The sequence below is a fragment of the Pseudochaenichthys georgianus genome, chromosome 3, assembly GCF_902827115.2.
Source record: "Pseudochaenichthys georgianus chromosome 3, fPseGeo1.2, whole genome shotgun sequence".
Taxonomy (NCBI): domain Eukaryota; kingdom Metazoa; phylum Chordata; class Actinopteri; order Perciformes; family Channichthyidae; genus Pseudochaenichthys; species Pseudochaenichthys georgianus.
The window spans coordinates 14370571-14389707 of record NC_047505.1 but is presented as its reverse complement, the minus strand read 5'-3'; the positions used below and the strand labels follow the sequence as shown (position 1 = coordinate 14389707).

General features: G+C 42.4%; 1 protein-coding gene across 2 annotated transcripts in view; it reads left to right on the top strand.

The window, feature by feature from the left end:
• Positions 1–19137, top strand: part of LOC117462921 (ATP-binding cassette sub-family C member 12-like) — a 53117-nt gene that overhangs the window by 19072 nt on the left and 14908 nt on the right. The window contains exons 2-12 of one of the 2 annotated variants that reach the window (XM_034105293.1): positions 6771–6833; positions 7068–7219; positions 10176–10322; positions 10709–10856; positions 11758–11994; positions 14562–14744; positions 15182–15320; positions 16400–16548; positions 17361–17468; positions 17811–18041; positions 18127–18198. In XM_034105293.1, coding sequence (XP_033961184.1) covers positions 6777–6833; positions 7068–7219; positions 10176–10322; positions 10709–10856; positions 11758–11994; positions 14562–14744; positions 15182–15320; positions 16400–16548; positions 17361–17468; positions 17811–18041; positions 18127–18198 — 1623 coding nt within the window. In that variant the 5' untranslated portion in view covers positions 6771–6776. Of the gene's footprint in view, positions 1–6770; positions 6834–7067; positions 7220–10175; positions 10323–10708; positions 10857–11757; positions 11995–14561; positions 14745–15181; positions 15321–16399; positions 16549–17360; positions 17469–17810; positions 18042–18126; positions 18199–19137 lie in introns of those variants that run through there. The other variant, XM_071206200.1, reaches the window with a different exon arrangement.

Here is a 19137-nt window from a genome sequence, read left to right as displayed (position 1 = left end):
ATGTGAACGCTGTGCAGGTTGAAGAAGAGATGGATGCTGTAACCCGATTGATCAATCACTTCTCTTCTTGGATCCACCTGAAGAAGACAGTTGGTTGGATCCTTAGGTTGAAAAACCTGCTGCTGTGCCTTAGTCGGAAGAGGAAGCAATTGAGTCTGACTCTTGCTCAGTCTGGCTTGAATAAGGAACAACAAGACCGAGAGATGAAAAAGGAAATGCAGAATATCAAGGCTCAGGTGGTCTCCAGTTTTCTTTCTATTGAGGACCTCCGGAAAGCTGAGAAAGAAATTATCTGCTTTTGCCAAAGAAAAAGGTTTCCTGATGAAATTAAAGGCTTGCAAAAGGGAGAAGGTGTGAAAAGGACTAGTCACATCTACAAGCTCAACCCAGTACTTGAAGATGGTGTTCTGAGAGTGGGAGGACGTCTCAGTAGAGCAGCAATGCCTGAAGAATCTAAACATCCTGCTATATTGGCAAAAGATCTTCACATTTCTGACATCATTCTACGGCAAGTACACCAAGATGTGGGACACGGTGGTCGTAACCACATGCTATCTAGCCTGCGACAAAGATACTGGATTCCTGGTGCTAGTGTGGCTATAAGGAAAACCCTGTCAAAATGTGTTGTTTGTCGGCGACTAAATGGAGCTCCAGGAATGCAGCAGATGGCAGATTTACCTCGAGACAGAGTTTCTCCAGATGAACCTCCATTCACTCGTGTTGGAGTTGACTATTTTGGACCTTTTGAGGTTAAGCGAGGAAGGAGTACAGTTAAAAAGTACGGTGTTCTCTTCACATGCTTAACAGTAAGAGCCATCCACATTGAAGTAGCTTCATCCTTGGATACAGATTCCTTTGTTAATGCTCTTCGACGCTTCATCGCAAGACGTGGACAAGTACTGGAATTACGCTTAGATAATGGAACCAACTTCGTTGGAGCTGAGCGTGAATTGAGAGAGGCAATAGAAAGGTTGAATATTGCTAAAATCAACAACACTTTCAATCTCCCTACTGGATCCCATCATGGAGGAGTATGGGAAAGGTTGATCAGATCTGTGAGGAAGGTTCTGAATTCCAGCCTGAAGGCACAGAACCTTGATGAGGAGTGTCTTCACACTGTTCTTTGTGAAGCCGAATCCATCATCAACAGCCGTCCCATAACGAGAGCATCCACAGATCCCAATGACTTGGAAGCACTAACCCCTAACCATCTTTTGCTGCTAAAAACCAAGCCATCTTTTCCACCTGGACTGTTTCATAAAGAGGACATATATGCTCGTCGAAGATGGAAACAAGTTCAGTACATCTCAGACTTGTTTTGGAAACGATGGATTAAGGAGTACTTGCCTCTACTCCAGGAACGACAGAAGTGGTCAAATGTCAAGCGCAACTTCATACCAGGAGATATTGTGCTCATAGTCGATGACTCAGCACTTCGCAATTCATGGCTTACAGGAAGGATTGTACAAACCATTCCAGACAGAAGAGGACTTGTACGTCAGGTGCGAGTGAAGACAACAACTAGCTATCTGGACAGGCCTATCACAAAGATCTGCCTTCTACAGGAAGCAGAAGAGCCGTGAGGAAATTAGTGAACTTCATAGACCTTGACATTGACATTTTTTCCGGTTTTTTATTAAGTGATAGTAAAGATCACTCCTTCATAGGCTAACAAACTATGTCTTTTTTATTTTATTTTCTATTTTTTGCCTAAAGAAGAAAAGGACACTTTGACAAAAGGACGTTTTATCCTTAAAAGTTTTTCCTTGATTGTCTCCTACATAATTTTCCAGTTGTGTAATTATTATGTTGATATAATTAGGGGCCGGAATGTAGGAGCCACATATGAAGCCATTTCTGTGTTTGTTAAGATACATGTTTTTTGAGTCACTATAGGTGGTGGGCGTGTCATTGCATTGGGGTGGTGACGTTTGTGCTTATATCCGGTTGCTTTTACCTGTGCAGCTGGCAATAGATGGGGGAGTGAGCTAGAGAAGGACAATTTTTGTTGACCGCACGCACTCACGCAGGCACTCAGGCACGCATACAAGGAGATACGTACATTCATATGGAATATTGCATTTTTGGAAAGGAAATAAAAGGTCAAACGCATACTGTGTTGGAAAGACTGAGTTTTTGCGCGTCCACAGTGTTTTTTCTCTTGTTTAGTCCCTCGCGGCACTTTGTTTAAGATTACTGCCGCAATAGAACCCTTCAGCCAATATTCAGAGTGCCACGACAGGTTATCTCCCTCGAGAGGGAACAGCAGACCCCGCCTCACCCCCAGTGAAGAAACAGCAGACCCCGCAATAAAAATAAATAAAAATGTATAAAAATGTATTCTGAACTGAAATGCCTCTCGGTCAAACTGCTTGTTTATCTTTTGCAGACTGGTGCATCAACACACTAACAGTTGTTTTTCAGTAATCTAGCACCTCTTCGAAGACACCTTTGATTTATTAATAATTATAATGAAATGAGAATTATGATACTGTAGAAGGAACAGTGTTTAACAGGGTTGTTTTCTTTTGAATAATAATGAAACGAGAATTATGATACTGTAGAAGGAACAGTCTTTAACAGTGTTGTTTTCTTTTGAATAATAATGAAACGAGAATTATGATACTGTAGAAGGAACAGTGTTTAACAGTGTTATTTTCTTTTGAATAATAATGAAACGAGAATTATAAACATACCCAAAACTAAATTAACAGTGTTGTTTAATATACATATAAAAGACTATATTTTTGAAATTCTCAACTAAATTAACAGAATATATATATAAACATTCATGTTTCATGTGCGTTGGCCGTCACGTGCTCCGTCACCGTCACATGCCGCCGTCAAGCGGGGTGACGCGGGACCTGTGTGTGTGGATGCTCCGTCACGTGACGCGGGACCTGTGTGTGCGATCGTGACACGGGACCTGTGTGTGCGGTTCTGTAACTGCGGTTTTGTAACTGCTGTCTCCGACGCTGCAGCTTCATACTATTGCCCATAAGGGCACCAGCGACCTGGAGACAGGGAGGAGCCTGCGAGTTCCCTTCATAAAACGGCAAACCAAAGGATGTTGGCTAGCCGTCTTGCCCTCAAAGCCCACATGGCATGCAGCAATAGCAGCCAGGTACACCTTGATCGTGGAGAAAGCTCTGTGTTTTTCGATCAAGTCCTGTAGAAATGATAAAATCACCCCGACAGGACATTGAAAAGAGATGTGTCCTTCTTGAAGGCACCACTCCTCAAACACCCTCCACTTACAGTCTAAAGAGACCTGGTGGAGGAAGCTCTCGCACTCTGAATAGTGTTTATCACCTTCTGAGGGAGTCCCACTGTATTCAGATTGTACCACTCACGGGTCAGGCCCATAGTGCCCTGCGCTCCGGGCGTGGGTAAAGGATCGCCCTCACCCGCTTGAGACAATCTGTCCCTGCGTGGTGGGGGCTGCCATGACTGCCCGCACAACAGCTGATATATCCCCGCCAGCCCGTATATTGCGGGCTAGGGTGGAAACATCAGAGTAAGTGTGTGGCGTTGCTCTTTCACTCTGGCCGGAGTTAAGAGGAACAGAACCAGGGGTGGGAACGTGTACAGAGGACCCGGAGGTCAATCGTGTACGAGTGCGTCCCCGCCTAACAGTGCGTTTAAATCGTGCATTAAAGAGAACAGCTGTCATTGAGCATTTTCTCCTCTTGCGAACAGACTTAACGCGGCTCCGCCGTAACGCACCCACAGCGGACTCCCGATCCTTGGATGAGGAGTCCAGTCTGCATAGAGTGGTGCACCTTTTGACAGTAATTCTGTCCCTAGGTGCATCACTCCCGGTACCTGTGTCGTTCTCAGAGAGAGGAGACGTCTGCCGCTCCAAGGGATCAGTTTGTGTGCCAGTGTGTGTGACTGGAGACAACGCAACCTCCCCTGGCGGTTCATACACGATATCGTGTTGTCTGTCCTCACGAGGACATGATGTCCTCTGAGAGAAGGCAGGAAGCGTTTTTGGGTGGGGAACACCGCTAAAAGCTCCGGGTAGTTTACGTGTGCCCGCTGGAAGTCTCTGTTCTAGGGACCTCTCACCGGGCGACCTTCGTAAATCCCCTATCAGCCCGTCTGACCTGCGTCCGTGGTGACCACCTTCCGTGAAAGGACTGCACCCGTAGGCGCGTCCCGCACTGGAAAAGTCGGGTGTAGTGCCACTACGCATTTCATAATAACCAAAACTCTCCGTACGCCGTGGCGTTCGGGGTTTAGTTTTATTATGAGGCCCATGTTGAGTGGGTGCTTTACGAGGACATTTTCCTCCGTAATCTGACTCCGCTCGGTGGGCATTATAGATAAAACCCCTCTTTCTAGGAGAGAGAGAACCTCTCTCTCCGGAATATGGGTTGACTCTCTCTGGGTTTGTGAAAACAGATAAATTATAACTGTTTTGAGAAGCCCAGGCAGACGTCGTGAGTATCTCCTGCTGTATGCTCCTGAGAGCCAGCTGGGATGTCACTCTTACGGCTCCGGCCGGCACTGCGCATGCGCGTGACGTAGGTGCCTTTACAGCTCCAGCCGGCACTGCGCATGTGTGTGCCGGTGGTGCCCTCACGGCTCCAGTCGGCACTGCGCTTGCGCGTGCCGGTGGTGCCCTTAAAGCCCCAGCCGGCACTGCGCATGCGTGTAGCGGTGGCTTCACGGACCCGTCAATAATCCGTCCTTTGAGAGGTGCCGTCGCTGCTCTTAAAAGGGGAAGAATTGGCGGGCTGTCCATTACAGCTCTAGCCGGCACTGCGCATGCGCGTGACGGTAGTGCCCTTAAGGCCCCAACCGGCACTGCACATGCGTGTGGCGCCTTCACAGACCCGTTTATTATCCGCCTTTTGAGAGAGGCCGTAGCTGCTCTCAGAAGGGGATTTATAGTTAACGGACTGTTTATTGTCTTTCTTTTCATTTTTTTGAGCTGCGCCCTTGGCCGAAGCCTGGATGCGTCAGCGGGAAATGGTTTATTCGGACAAGAAAGATGTGACATGTGTTTTATGCGGACTTGAGGATGACGTTGAGGCATCTCTCGAGGCGGCGGGGACACATTTAGAGCCGGGGAAAGAACATCCAGCTCTGTCACGGAGGGGAGAAGGAGGGGCTGTCAGGCCGCTCGCTTCTTCTTCCTCGACTGCTGGCCGAAATTTGGTTTCTCCCTGAAGTCTCTGCAGCCCTCTGGACACCACGCTGTCTCAATCCGTCCACACTGAATATGAGAGGGGGAAAATGAAAATAATAAATGCTTTAGACAATAAGAAATATAAAGTTGACTGTTGAGTTGCTCAGTTTTTTTAGATTGTCAATACTATTACTGTATAACTAATATCTCAGGTTAAGAGGCACCTTCAAATAAAGATTGGTCTTTAAATACATGTTGTCTTTTGAATTGTTTGTCTAAAGTCAAGGATCTAGAACTGGTACTTAGTTTGAATGATACAGTCTGGTTATTATGCTGTTTGGAGGAGGCCTCACAGGTAAGAGCACTAACTAGCTACCATCACATGTACCTTAGCTTGACTTAAATGTATTAAACGTATAGTTCAGTGATGGCAAAATATAAATAACTAATGTCATGCAAACATATTAGTATTTGCTTGATTCCAGAGTTGAATTTAGCACAATTGCATACAAACGTTAAGGGATTTTAAGATTCTGAAGTCTTTGTTCTAAATAGAAAATAGCATGGATAATTTACAAAGGCTTTAAAAACACAGCAGGAGCCCAAGACAATTATAAAACGTGTCATTATTTCAGTACAGTTCAATTGGTTTTGTTTTCATAAACGGTTATCAACCGTTAGTGCCAAAGCATTAGGCTATAATCTATGAATGACTGCTGTATAGACTACAACCACAACTTGTTTAGCTAGCATAAACTCAACAAAGCTAGCGTTAGCTGGCTGACTGACGTTATTTCGCCGCTAAACTGCACGATATAAAACGGTGGTCTTCAAAGCGGATTTCATCCTCAATCACAATAATAATATTCAAAGTAATACTGGGCAAGTAATGGGCAAAATGTACCGTTGATGGATGCGCCATGTCAGCGGACTAGTAGCGACACGAACCGTTAGCCCCGCAGTCTCCAGTCACCCGAGCCTCGTCCTTCTGATAGCTCCGCCACTTCGCTCCAACCCCCCTCCCTCCCCCCACATCTACAGGTGAACATTTCTTTTGCGACACATTTATCGCAAGAAGTGTAGCAAAAGTCAAGACCGCAGATTCGTCGATTTATACTGCCACAGAGCAGATTCGTCAAGTTGTAATGACTGATTTGAGAGGTTGTAATAAATAAAGTTGCAGTTGTAATGGAAAATATATTTAAAAAATATGTATTTTTCTGCAAGTGAAGATTTCATCTCTAAGTTCATTTTTTTCCTACAAGCTACAACACTTTTTTTTTTCTTCTGTGACTTCAAATTTGGTTCACAGTTACGTGGATATTTTTTACAAGTGTACATTTGATTCACAGTTACGTGGATATGTTATACAAGTGTACATTTGGTTCACAGTTACGTGGATATTTTATACAAGTGTAAATGTATGCACACAGAGCTCAGATTTTTTTCTGCAAGTGCTCACATCAGGTTTTACACGCTCTCACATTTTGCACCATATCTACCTTCATACTCCTGTGTGTTATTCTTGGTCATCCAGTACATAGTATTTCTGTTACCAGCATTAATGCTTTTAGAAATATTTTAGGCTAGCAATGTTTCTGGTGACTTTACATGCTTACTGCCCTCAAAACAGGGAAAAATGAAGAATGACTATACTCTGGAGAAGGACATTAGGCCTGCTGGAAAAGGCTCTTCTGTAAGTAAACAAACAGAGCTCTCCTGGCCTCTTCACATATTGCTTCCTTTGCCGGAGACCTTTTTCTCTCCTATTGTTTCTCCCGCATCCTGTGTTTGTGTGGCAGATTTGTTTGATCCACCTTATGAGACTTTTTAGCCGGAATATTGACAAAAGGTCCCCTCTCTTTCTGTCTGTCTCTCCCCACCATCTCTGTTTCTCTCTTTCTGTCTCTTCGTATCCATGACTCTGAAGACAGAAGATGCTTTCCGACGGAGAAATGAATCTTCAGCCTCCAGTCAAGAACATCCTGTTGTGGACAACAGACAAAGAGCCCACACCACCTTGTTTGGAAAATACAACCAAAGCATGCAGACCTGCAAGCCCTTCCGCTGGTCCTCTTCGCAGTAAGTGTTTTTGATTACATCATCCTGTTTTGATGCTCTTATATATCGTTTGATTCATTTTGCTAACCCTTTTTGTCAGGGATGAGTGATGCAGGCATGACCCAAATGCAGATTTCAAAGAAAAACCTTTATTTCAAGGAGCAAACAAATACCTTTCTTTCAAGGCCAAAGTGTAAAAAACAGAACCCTACCCCGTGACACAGTCAAAGACAAACAATGAACCAACAATGACAGACAGAAAAAGCAGAACTTAAATGAGATTGAGGAGGGAGGAGAAAACACAGGGGTACCAGGTGAACACAATCGGGTAATCAGGTAGGAGGGAAAACAGACTGACAGCAACAGGCAAGACAGGGGGTGAACACTCTTCAAAATAAAACATGAAACCAAAGACAGAAAAAGACAAGACAAAACACAACACAGACAGATCGTGACACTTTTATTCATGGCACCTACGTTTGACCAACTAGTAACCTCAGAGTTTAAAAAGTGAAGTGCCTTAAACCTGCAGTCTCTCTTAAATTAACCAATGGTGCAAAAAATAATGACGAAACGATTGTATAGAAGTCTATGAGAAAATGACCGAACTTCTCACTTGATTTATTACCTCAGTAAACATTTTCCTGGTGAGTTTATGGTCTTCATGACTAGTTTCAAATCCTCTTTAATATACACTGAACACAAATATAAATGCAACACTTTTGTTTTTGCTCCCATTTTTCATGAGATGAACTCAAAGATCTAAAACATTTTCTATATACACAAAATAACCATTTCTCTCAAATATTGTTCACAAATCTTAAAAAATCTGTGATAGTTAGCACTTCTCCTTTGCCGAGATAATCCATCCCACCTCACAGGTGTGGCATATCAAGATGCTGATTAGACAGCATGACTATTGCACAGGTGTGCCTTAGGCTGGCCACAATAAAAGGCCACTCTGAAACGTGCAGTTTTGCTTTATTGGGGGGGTCTGGGGGGGTCCGAACACCAGTCAGTATCTGGTGTGACCACCATTTGCCTCACACAGTGCAACACATCTCCTTCGCATAGAGTTGATCAGGTTGTTGATTGTGGCCTGTGGAATGTTGGTCCACTCCTCTTCAATGGCTGTGCGAAGTTGCTGGATATTGGCAGGAACTGGAACACGCTGTCGTATACGAGCATCCCAAACATGCTCAATGGGTGACATGTCCGGTGAGTATGCTGGCCATGCAAGAACTGGGATGTTTTCAGCCTCCAGGAATTGTGTACAGATCCTTGCAACATGGAGCCGTGCATTATCATGCTGCAACATGAGGTGATGGTCGTGGATTAATGGCACAACAATGGGCCTCAGGATCTCGTCACGGTATCTCTGTGCATTCACAATGCCATCAATAAAATGCACCTGTGTTCGTCGTCCATAACATACGCCTGCCCATACCATAACCCCACCACCACCATGGGCCACTCGATTCACAACATTGACATCAGAAAACCGCTCACCCACACGACGCCACACACGCTGTCTGCCATCTGCCCTGAACAGTGAAAACCGGGATTCATCCGTGAAGACGCCATCGAATGTGAGCATTTGCCCACTTAAGTCGGTTAAGACGACGAACCAGAGTCAGGTCGAGACCCCGATGAGGACGACGAGCATGCAGATGAGCTTCCCTGAGACGGTTTCTGACAGTTTGTGCAGAAATTCTTTGGTTATGCAAACCGATTGTTGCAGCAGCTGTCCGAGTGGCTGGTCTCAGACGATCTTGGAGGTGAACATGCTGGATGTGGAGGTCCTGGGCTGGTGTGGTTACACGTGGTCTGCGGTTGTGAGGCCGGTTGGATGTACTGCCAAATTCTCTGAAACGCCTTTGGAGACGGCTTATGGTAGAGAAATTAACATTCAATTCACGGGCAACAGCTCTGGTGGACATTCCTGCTGTCAGCATGCCAATTGCACGCTCCCTCAAAACTTGCGACATCTGTGGCATTGTGCTGTGTGATGAAACTGATCATTTTAGAGTGGCCTTTTATTGTGGCCAGCCTAAGGCACACCTGTGCAATAATCATGCTGTCTAATCAGCATCTTGATATGCCACATCTGTGAGGTGGGATGGATTATCTCGGCAAAGGAGAAGTGCTCACTATCACAGATTTTTTCAAATTTGTGAACAATATTTGAGAGAAATGGTTATTTTGTGTATATAGAAAATGTTTTAGATCTTTGAGTTCATCTCATGAAAAATGGGAGCAAAAACAAAAGTGTTGCATTTATATTTTTGTTCAATGTAGATGGATAGATAGATAGAATCGGTAGGGATGAAACCCTCTTTAATGGTCACACATGCAGAGCACACAGCACACACAGTGAAATGTGTTCTCTGTATTTAACCCATTCTAGTAGTAGGAGCAGTGGGCAGCTATTGCACTTAGTAAATTATGTTACCATTTAGAAGAAAACATACAGAAAAGCAGAGTATGTTTCAGGGCGGGGCTACATTGTAATTGAGAGTTCACTACCAGGGTATTTTCAGGTTTTTGTGCTCTCTTGTTTTCATCTTATAACGGCAACCCTTTCTGTGTATTTTCAGTTCATAAAAAGTTAATTCTAACACGTTGGTCACCTTAAAATGTCTTGTTTGGTTGTACTCAGCTCCACCCTTTTGTGACAATATGTCGGGTCAAAAATACAAAATGTCAGCAGTCAAAACTCTAGTCCACAGCCACTTCTTTTATACAGTTGCCATTTATGCATGATGTCTGCTAAAGTGGACAGATGAGTAACTCCTTCAAAATAAGGTATAAAAGAAGTAAATTACATCATTGTTTACTTTCACCAAACAAATTACAGTATGATTTAATAATCCAATAGAGGATACACGGTACAAATACAGTATTGGGCTAGTTCAGTTGGCCATGCAGTTCTACATATTTTAACCCATTTCCTCATGGATGGTGTTTCAATGTGCAGGTCCCACCCTATAGACAATGCAGGCTTCTTCTCCTTCACGACCTTCACCTGGATGACCCCCATGATGTGGGCCTTGTTCAGGAATAAGCTGGATATGAGCTCTCTCAAGCTGTCTCCTTTGGATGTAGCCCACAGCAGCGGAGAAAGGTCAGACACTCTTCTTGCTGATTGGGGGTTGGGGGGACGAGGGGAGACACTTCATGTAGATAGGGTAACGTGTGCATATATATCAGATATCACCATTGTTTTGGATTACAAATTAAATATGATGTTTATATATGCAAATAATTCATTATCTGAGGAAAATTCAAGGCACAAATAGACAAAGTTTGTCAAATAAACACTAATTTGTGTATTCTTTCCACAAGTCCAGAATGTTTTGGAATCAGAAGAGACCAAACCCCAAATTTGATCAATGTTTTTGTCTGAAGTCTCTCTCCAAAATAATAGGGAACCTACACTACGTTGAGTGTTCCACAACTGTTTTAACTTGGTATAGAATTAACAAGGCTGATTGTTTGCATTGTGCTCAGGCTCCAGAGACTCTGGGAGGAAGAAGTGGCCAAGGTGGGCCTGGAGAAGGCCTCTTTGATCCGAGTTGTCCTCCGCTTTCAAAGAACCAGGCTGATTATGTCTCTTACTGTCGGCATCCTTTCCATGATAGCAGTGTTTATTGGCCCGGTAATTTTCTTTACATTTTAAATATGAGCAGTACCAGTGCCTCCTCTATTTGCCATTGTCGCCTTCTTTAGAGTTTTCCTTAACATTACTCTAATTGTTAATGTGTTGGAAAGAAGCTCCGATCTTCTTCTTAAATACAAATACCAGTGAACACTGTAAAAAATACTCCACTATAAGTAAAGTCATTACAAACTTACCAAGTAAAAAGTATTATCTGTGGATTGAGTATAATTTGTCAAATGTTGGTTAATTGAGCCTTAAAGGTTATATAACATGTGAAAAGTTTGGAAAATGGTCATGCTAGCAACACATAGACATCTTAAACATGAGAAGTATGGTGTGTCACACATGACAAACAATTTTTAAGAAATCACTGGTTTAATCTTAAAAAGCTGAAAATAAAAAATTAACTTCAGCTGCCAGAGTAAAGTCCAAATTCCTCTGACATTAAAGTTCAGAAAAACAAAAAGCTCAACAACAAAGTACCTCAAAATTGTGCTTAACGCCTTAAACAGGTATTTACATATACATATTTTGAAAAAAAAACGGATTTTCTTTTTGTTTTTTCAACATGTTTTTACACCATTACTACCTTTACTCCTCTGTAACCACACGCTTATTACACATTAATACACCCAGGTTACACACATATATACACATATTACAATGTTATTTGGCCCATATTACACCAATATTCCACCCATACTACACCGCCATTTGACAGAATATCACACCCATGTTACTCATGGACACAGCCTGTGAAATGACTTTCCCTAGGATACGGAAACACATTAAGTACAGTTCTTGAGTCAATCTATTTTTTTTACCTTCCATAAAATATTCGATGTATATTCTTTTTCATGCTCTTATTCACTGTTACTTACCCTGTCTGTCCTCTCAGGCTGTCTTGATCTATGCGATCCTGAACTACACCGAGGCCCCAGAGAAACACCCAGTACTCTATGGGATTGGTCTTTGCTTCGCTCTGTTCACCTCCGAGTTCTTCAAAAGCTTCTTAATATCCACGCTGTGGGCCCTGAATTTGCGCACTGCAGTCAGACTGAAGGGGGCCTTCTCTACGTTAGCCTTTCAGAAAGTCATCTCTCTGCGCGGGCACAGCGGCATTTCAACGGGAGAGGTAATGGCTGAGTTACACTGTAAAATATTACCATGATTTCACAATATTTAGCTGTAATATTTTACAATAAATTACTGTTTTACCACTTTACAGTCTTTACCTGTAATGTTCACAATATAATACTGTAATTTTGAATTTCACAGTGAAATCAATACAGGCACAGTTAATTACTGTGAATGTACAGGATAAATGATTACCAGGATTTCACAACATGTTACTGTATTATTTCACAGTAAAATACTGTATACAGACCATCCTCTGTGATAACACAACAAATTAAGTGATTTTCTTGCTTTCATCGCTCTTGCTTGGATTTAAATACTAATTTCTTTCTTTGGTGCAGGTTTTACTTAAATTGAAAGGGGCACCGCTGCATGTGCCTTAAAATAAACGATGCAACATATAAATCTATGTAAAATTGAAATGGTTGTCTTGGTTATCCTGAGACGGGCTCGAAAGCCAAAAAGAGGCATGGCAATTTAAACCCCCATGTCAGCACATTCTTCAGAAAAATGGTTGACTTTGAGTGGATGTCTGTAGACATGTTACGTGCTCCCCTCCTTGTTTTCTTTCTGTCTCCCTGCTGCAGGTGCACCTGGTCTGCCCCTGGCTCCGCCTCTGCCCAGGTGCACCTGGACTGCCCCTGGCTCCGCCTCTGCCCAGGTGTTCCAAATTCCACTCAGCCGTGTATATATAAAGAGAAGCTGGAGGAGAAGGATGTCTCGCCTGTCCTAACGCCGGGAGACACTCTCCTTAGATTACCTCTTTGCCATTTTGAGCTGTAGGCCATATTTTTGCAGTGTGTTTATGTTTAGCCTGGAGGACCTGGTAGTCCAGTTTTTGCGGCTTTATTTTGTTTCCCATTGGGTTTATAATTGATTTCTGGTTAGGAGGGGGACGTTCTGGGTCCTACGGTCCGTGGTGTCGCTGGCTCGGGTTCCCTCCTTCTATTTGTTCCTTTTGGCCAGTCCTCCAGACCTCTTTTTGTTTCCCGTTTCGCTTGTGTGAGGAAACGGCTGATTATCGATAAATGCTCGTTACCAAGTACCGGTTATTGCGTGTATTGTTTCATGTTGCGGGTCTCAGCACGAGCCACTACCGCGGAGTAGAGGTTGGGGCCGTAACAACATGTCCAAGACACTGTGAAATGTACTTTGCACTTCAATGGAGTAATACAAAGTTAAAATGGGCATTTTCTTTGTTTTTCTTTGTTGATTGAGCTGATTGAAGTGTGTAGTTATGGTAAAATCCCAGTGAACTAGTCAGATTTACAATATATTATCGTATTATTTAAATTTTTATATTTACAGTAAATTACTGGCTACTGTGTTGCATTACTTCTACAGTAATAGTGTGAAAATAGAGGTAATTACTGTAATTGATGTACATCAAGGTACCATAATACCACAGCTCTGTACTGCTATATCACAGTAATTCCATGGGCATGGCAACTGTAAAGTCACAGTATTTAGTTGTACTTTTATTCTAATTTACTGTAAAATATCTACAGTAAATTACTGTGAAATATTCACAGTCAATTACTGTGAAATACATGCAACTAGTAGCCAGTAATTTACTGTAATTTTACAGTCAAACATTTTATAGTGTACCGGTTTTCCGCCTAATTTAGTTTAAAGGTCACATGTCATGGCCATTTCCACTGATCATAATTCCATTGTTGAGGTCTACTAGAATAGATTTATACTGTGCAATTTTCCAAACTCACATTGGTTTCGCATACAGCATCTCTGTAAAGTATGTGTATTCACTCTCTCCACTAAACGGCTCGTTGCAGCTCTTGCCCCCCCCCTCCCTGTGAGCCCAGTGTGCTCCGATTGGTCGGGACCAGTCGGGACGTTGTGAATCGCGCTAAGCTCCGTGGAGGTGTGATTTCCTTGTTTAGCGATACACAGCGAAACACAGCCAAACTCACCCTGAGCACACACAAAGTCACAGCCGAAGTAAAAACAATAAGTGTGGCTTGATATTGAGAAGAAAAAGGTTGATAAACGCTGTGAGAATGGGTCTGCAGAGAGAATTTTGCCGCGATCCCAACTGTCTGTTATCAGCCTGCAGCCAGGGAGGAGAGATCAGCAGAGCTGCATGCACTGAGTGTGTGAGGAAGTCCGTGGATTGGTCAATTTGGACCAATCAGCGGGGGCTTAACGTAACGGCTCCGCGGACGTAACGTAACGGCTCCACGGATTGGTCCATTTCATTCCGGGGACGACATGACATCATGATGTCCCCGGAAGAATCAAATGGACAGTGACGTATCTCCAACGAGGCGTTTTGGGGAGGTATTTTCTGTTTTAGAGTTTTACTCCCTACAGGGTGTACTTTGAGGGTTTTGACTCTGCACACCGTTTACATGCATAACAACCTTCATAACACACAAGGGGATGGGCAATAACCGGAAAAGCATGACATGTCACCTTTAAATCCTACTTTTTGTATCATCGTCATAACTATGTTTGACTCTACTACTCTGACCATTATAAACTTGCCCTGGTAATGCAATCTTGGCAAATGTGGATAACAGCCTCTCCTCTCCCTCTCTCGTGCAGATGATAAGTGTGTTGACCAACGATGGCCACAAACTATTTGATGCAGTGTTGTTCGGGAGCTTCGTGCTTGCCTCCCCGGTGCTCTTCATCATTTGTGTTGTGTATGCCTGCTACATTCTGGGCTACACCGCACTGATTGGAGTCGGCACCTACCTCATCTTCATCCCATTACAGGTGTGTGCTGCACAAGAACCTCAAACAAAAGACTCATTTTCATAAGAAGTGTTGATTTCGATCAGTTAAGATTGTGACTTATGTGTGGCCAGAGGTCTGGCAAAAGGTTTTTCTATTAGCATATTATACAACGATATATATATATTTTTTTTACTGTCATCCTCACCAATACTGTGTTAATGGTACTGTAGGTGCTATTTCAAGGAATTGCCTACGTCAACAATAGGCATACAGTAACAATGTTTCAACAATGAGTCTTTGGTAGCTAAGTTACCTATTTTTAATTAGCTACAAGTTGTAATTTCTTTAGAGCTCTCACTTATGAGGTATTATTTTTGACTTGTGCAAACCTAAATCAACAAAAAAAAATTTTTTGTTGGCTTATTTTTAATTGTCACTTAGAGTATATTAATATTGGCTTTTTTTCTGCTTCCAGGTTGGCTTAGTCCAGGCTCATTAACAGATTCCGGTGGAAAAGCATACAGATAACAGACTGCCGTGTTCGCACCATGAATGAGATTCTCAACAGCATCAAACTTATCAAGATGTATGCCTGGGAGGATTCTTTTGAGAAGAAGATCGCGGGTATGCATGTTGAGTTTGCCCTACAGAAACAATTATATTTAAAGGGGTCCTATTATGCTCATTTTCAGGTTTCATAATTATTTTGTCCATCTATGTGACATGTTTCCATGCTGGACTGTTAAAAAAGTGCTTTATATTTCGCACCTCATTTCACCATCTGTCTGAAACCAGAGCCCAGTCTGCTCTGATTGTAGATGTCCCGCCCCTTAGCCTATGATGTACAATGCGTTGTAGCGCTAGCCAATAGAAGTGCTAGTCTCACATAGTAATGTCAGCATGTTGTGGAAGTGAACAAAAGGGTCCAATAGAGGCGTTTCAGGCAGGGGGGAAAGAAACTCCCTCTGGAGGGAACACAGGGATTTTAGCCTTTGAAGACCATTTACATGCAAAAAACCCTATATAGCACACTACAGGAAAGGGAAGCCACCTTAAAGTGAAGCATTATGTTTTTTCATTGTTTTTTTATCAGTTTTGATATAAATCATATGCTGCCTAAGGCTCGAGATGAGGCTTCCGCTGCCAAATTCTCTCCAGCTTTTACGCCACTAAGACCATGCAGAATGATCTGCCTCTCAAAATGCTTTTAGGAATGAGCTCCAACGTGCCCTTTGCTCCGGCAGTCCATGATCTATGTTGGTGTGCATTCTGGAGCAATGTGCTTCCTGGCATTAAGCAACATATTGAACCTTGTGTTTACCTTTCAAGTACCGTTCCTGTGAAGTTGCTGCAGCTGCCAAAGACACATATATACACATTCTTGATCCCCGCTTTTCCCAAAAATATTAAAACAAATATATATGTTATCAATGTAGCATGAAATGCAGCTCAGATGAAAAACAAACATATAATATATTTAGCAGACCAGCATCCATATCAGCATTAATAACATATTTTGTTTCTGAATTAATGGTCAAAGCATATTCATGAACGCAGTTCTATTAAACTGATATTCTAATATGGACAGTTATTGTGCTCACACTTAAATGCTTGTGTGAGATATACAATCGCATTCTGAATATCTTGTGTGAATACAGTCTATGTACCGATTCATCAAATATGTGATGTTGGCTCTTTTATAGAATTCAGGAAAAATGAGAAGAAACAACTGCAGAAGGCCAGTTACGTCCAGAATACCAACATCAGCATCACCACCATCATCCCCACCCTCGCCACCGTTCTCACCTTCATTGTTCACACATCACTGAAATTAGAGCTCAACACAACTGATGTGAGTATGCAGCAGTTTGTTAAACATTATGTAGCGAATAGAAGTACAGGATAAGTACCAACCTCCTTCCTATGTACATTTTGGTGGTCTTTTTTACTCCTGTCATAATTTCTACAGCCAGTAGAGGCAAACCTGCTTTTGCAAAAGTGATGTTAGAGAGTTACATGGAGGGTCATAGTTTGACGCATAGGGCCACTGATCAAACTGTTTTATACTGTGTGACCAGTTGAGACTGTTAACTGGTTGAAAACAAATATATATATATATATATATAAATCACTTTACTTGCCTTGTAAAAATGATTTTGGTATCAAATCATACATTTTTGACCATGAAGAAACCATCAGGAATTACTCAGAAGCTTAATTTTTTACCATATCTATATAAGCCATATAAAGCCATTGCACATTTGACTTCCCAATAGTAAAAAACATATCATTCAATAACATCATCCAAAATTGTTCTAGTGGTATAAATTCTGTGGTAAAATACAATTTCCTCGGATGGAAATGACGACTATCTTGGATAATGGTCGCCTTTTTTCTAAATTAAATTGGCTAACGTAATGTCCCCAGAGAGATGGCCATGGAAATGTTGGTGCTTGTATCCACTTTTGAAAGATTTGTAAAGCTATCACAAGTATGGATTAGACACTTAACATAAATGTGCGTACAAACATTTATCTTTCAGTTTCTTTGTTTGTTTGTGCTCGCACTGAGCAATTTGGTTCGTTTAAAGATAATACAGATGTCCATGTGACAGTGTTGCATAATGTGGGGTAGTGTTTGAGAATCATTCTTTGTTATTTCCAGGCCTTTACCACCATCGCTGTTTTCAACGCCATGAGGTTCTGCCTGGGTCTGCTGCCTCTGTCCATGAAGGCCATGGCTGAGGCTGCTGTTTCAATAAAACGACTCCAGGTAAACTCCTCTCTTTGTATCCTGCTTCTGGTATTCTTATAAGTCTTCACAGCATTCATTACTACACTAATATTACTTAATAATGCCACAACGATGCATCAAGCACTAGAAACTGAAAGGTTGAAATATTTAAACCTTCTAATGAGAGATAATAACATGTGTATATGGCTTCCCCACCAGAGCTTATAAGCTGCAAAATAACATGTTTTATTTTGATCTTGAAATATATACAGTTTTTTTTGTTTACGTTGTTCCATTTCTATTGTTGTAGTATAATTTGAGGCATTTCCTTCTTAAACTTGAAAAGGCTTATACTGTACATGCGATGTGTGGCTGTTTCAGAAAATATTGCTGATCCAGAATCCAGAGCCCTACCTGAACCAGCAAAAAGACAGTGACTCGGCCATGGTGATTAAAAATGCTACACTTTCCTGGGCCAGACCAGCCAGCCAGCCAGACCCAACTCCCAGCTCAGCCAATGGGGTGACCGGACACAAAGTAGAGGAAGTGTCCAAGAATGGGGCGAGTGAAACCTTGCCGACCCTGAGAAATATCTCCCTCACTCTGCCTAAGGTGTGCTTTACCACTGGTAAGGATTATTTGGGTCACCTAGATTTGCTTAAATGTAATACAATGTTCTCTGTCTTATCTCCTGAAGGGCAAGCTGCTTGGTGTGTGTGGTAACGTGGGGAGTGGAAAGACGTCACTGATTTCCAGCATTTTGGAACAGGTTGGATCCTTCTCTTGTCTTTTTATTATCTTTTTGGCTTGTTTGCCCATTCTCGGGAATGCCCTGTGTACACTTTGAGGGAATTTCCTACAAATGTGGGACAAAGACCTGCTTGGACTCAATGATGAACTGATTGGAATTGGGTGATAAATAGTCAAAGGTCCGGGCCGTGGATATTATTATTACATGTTACTTGTTAGACGCTTTTATCCAAAGCGACTTACATACTCAGTACTGTGGGCAATCCCCACAGGAGCAATTTGGGGTGAAGTGCCTTGCCCAGGGACACAACGACATGCTGACTGCAGTTGGACTTGAACTTGCTATCCCCCTGATTCAAAGTTCAGCGCACTAAGTTCAGCGCACTATTCCACTGAGCCACAGCCTCTCGCTGGGGAGGGCCTGGGTTCGACTCTGACTGGGGATTGTTTGTGCCTAATTTGTCAAAGGTTGCCCGTAGGAAACAATACAACCTTCGCACAGTGCATTTAATGGCCTTGCATCGCAATAAAAAAATGCGTATATCACTCAGTTGGTTAAATGTATATGAATTCTCTAAATAAATATAGTAGGCCATTATAATTCAATGGGGCCTTTTCCCCTGACATGTCATGCAGTAAAAACACAGAGAACCTATTTCCTGACACTCTACAATATAAGGATAAAGCAACGTGAGAATTGTGCATGTCACTCATTTGGTTGAATTGATATGCATTTTTGAAATAAAATGAATGCATATTGTAGGCAATTATAGGTCGATGGGGCCTTTTCACATGACATTTCAGGACCTGCATGTGCATATGAGTTATTTGGTTGAATTCCCATCAATGTGATATATAGTAGTCATGCAATGTAAAGCGTATGGCCACGGATTTTTCACATTAAGTCGGATACTGAATCTGACACTTTCCTGGGTCCGCAACTTGAAGCTCCTCTGAT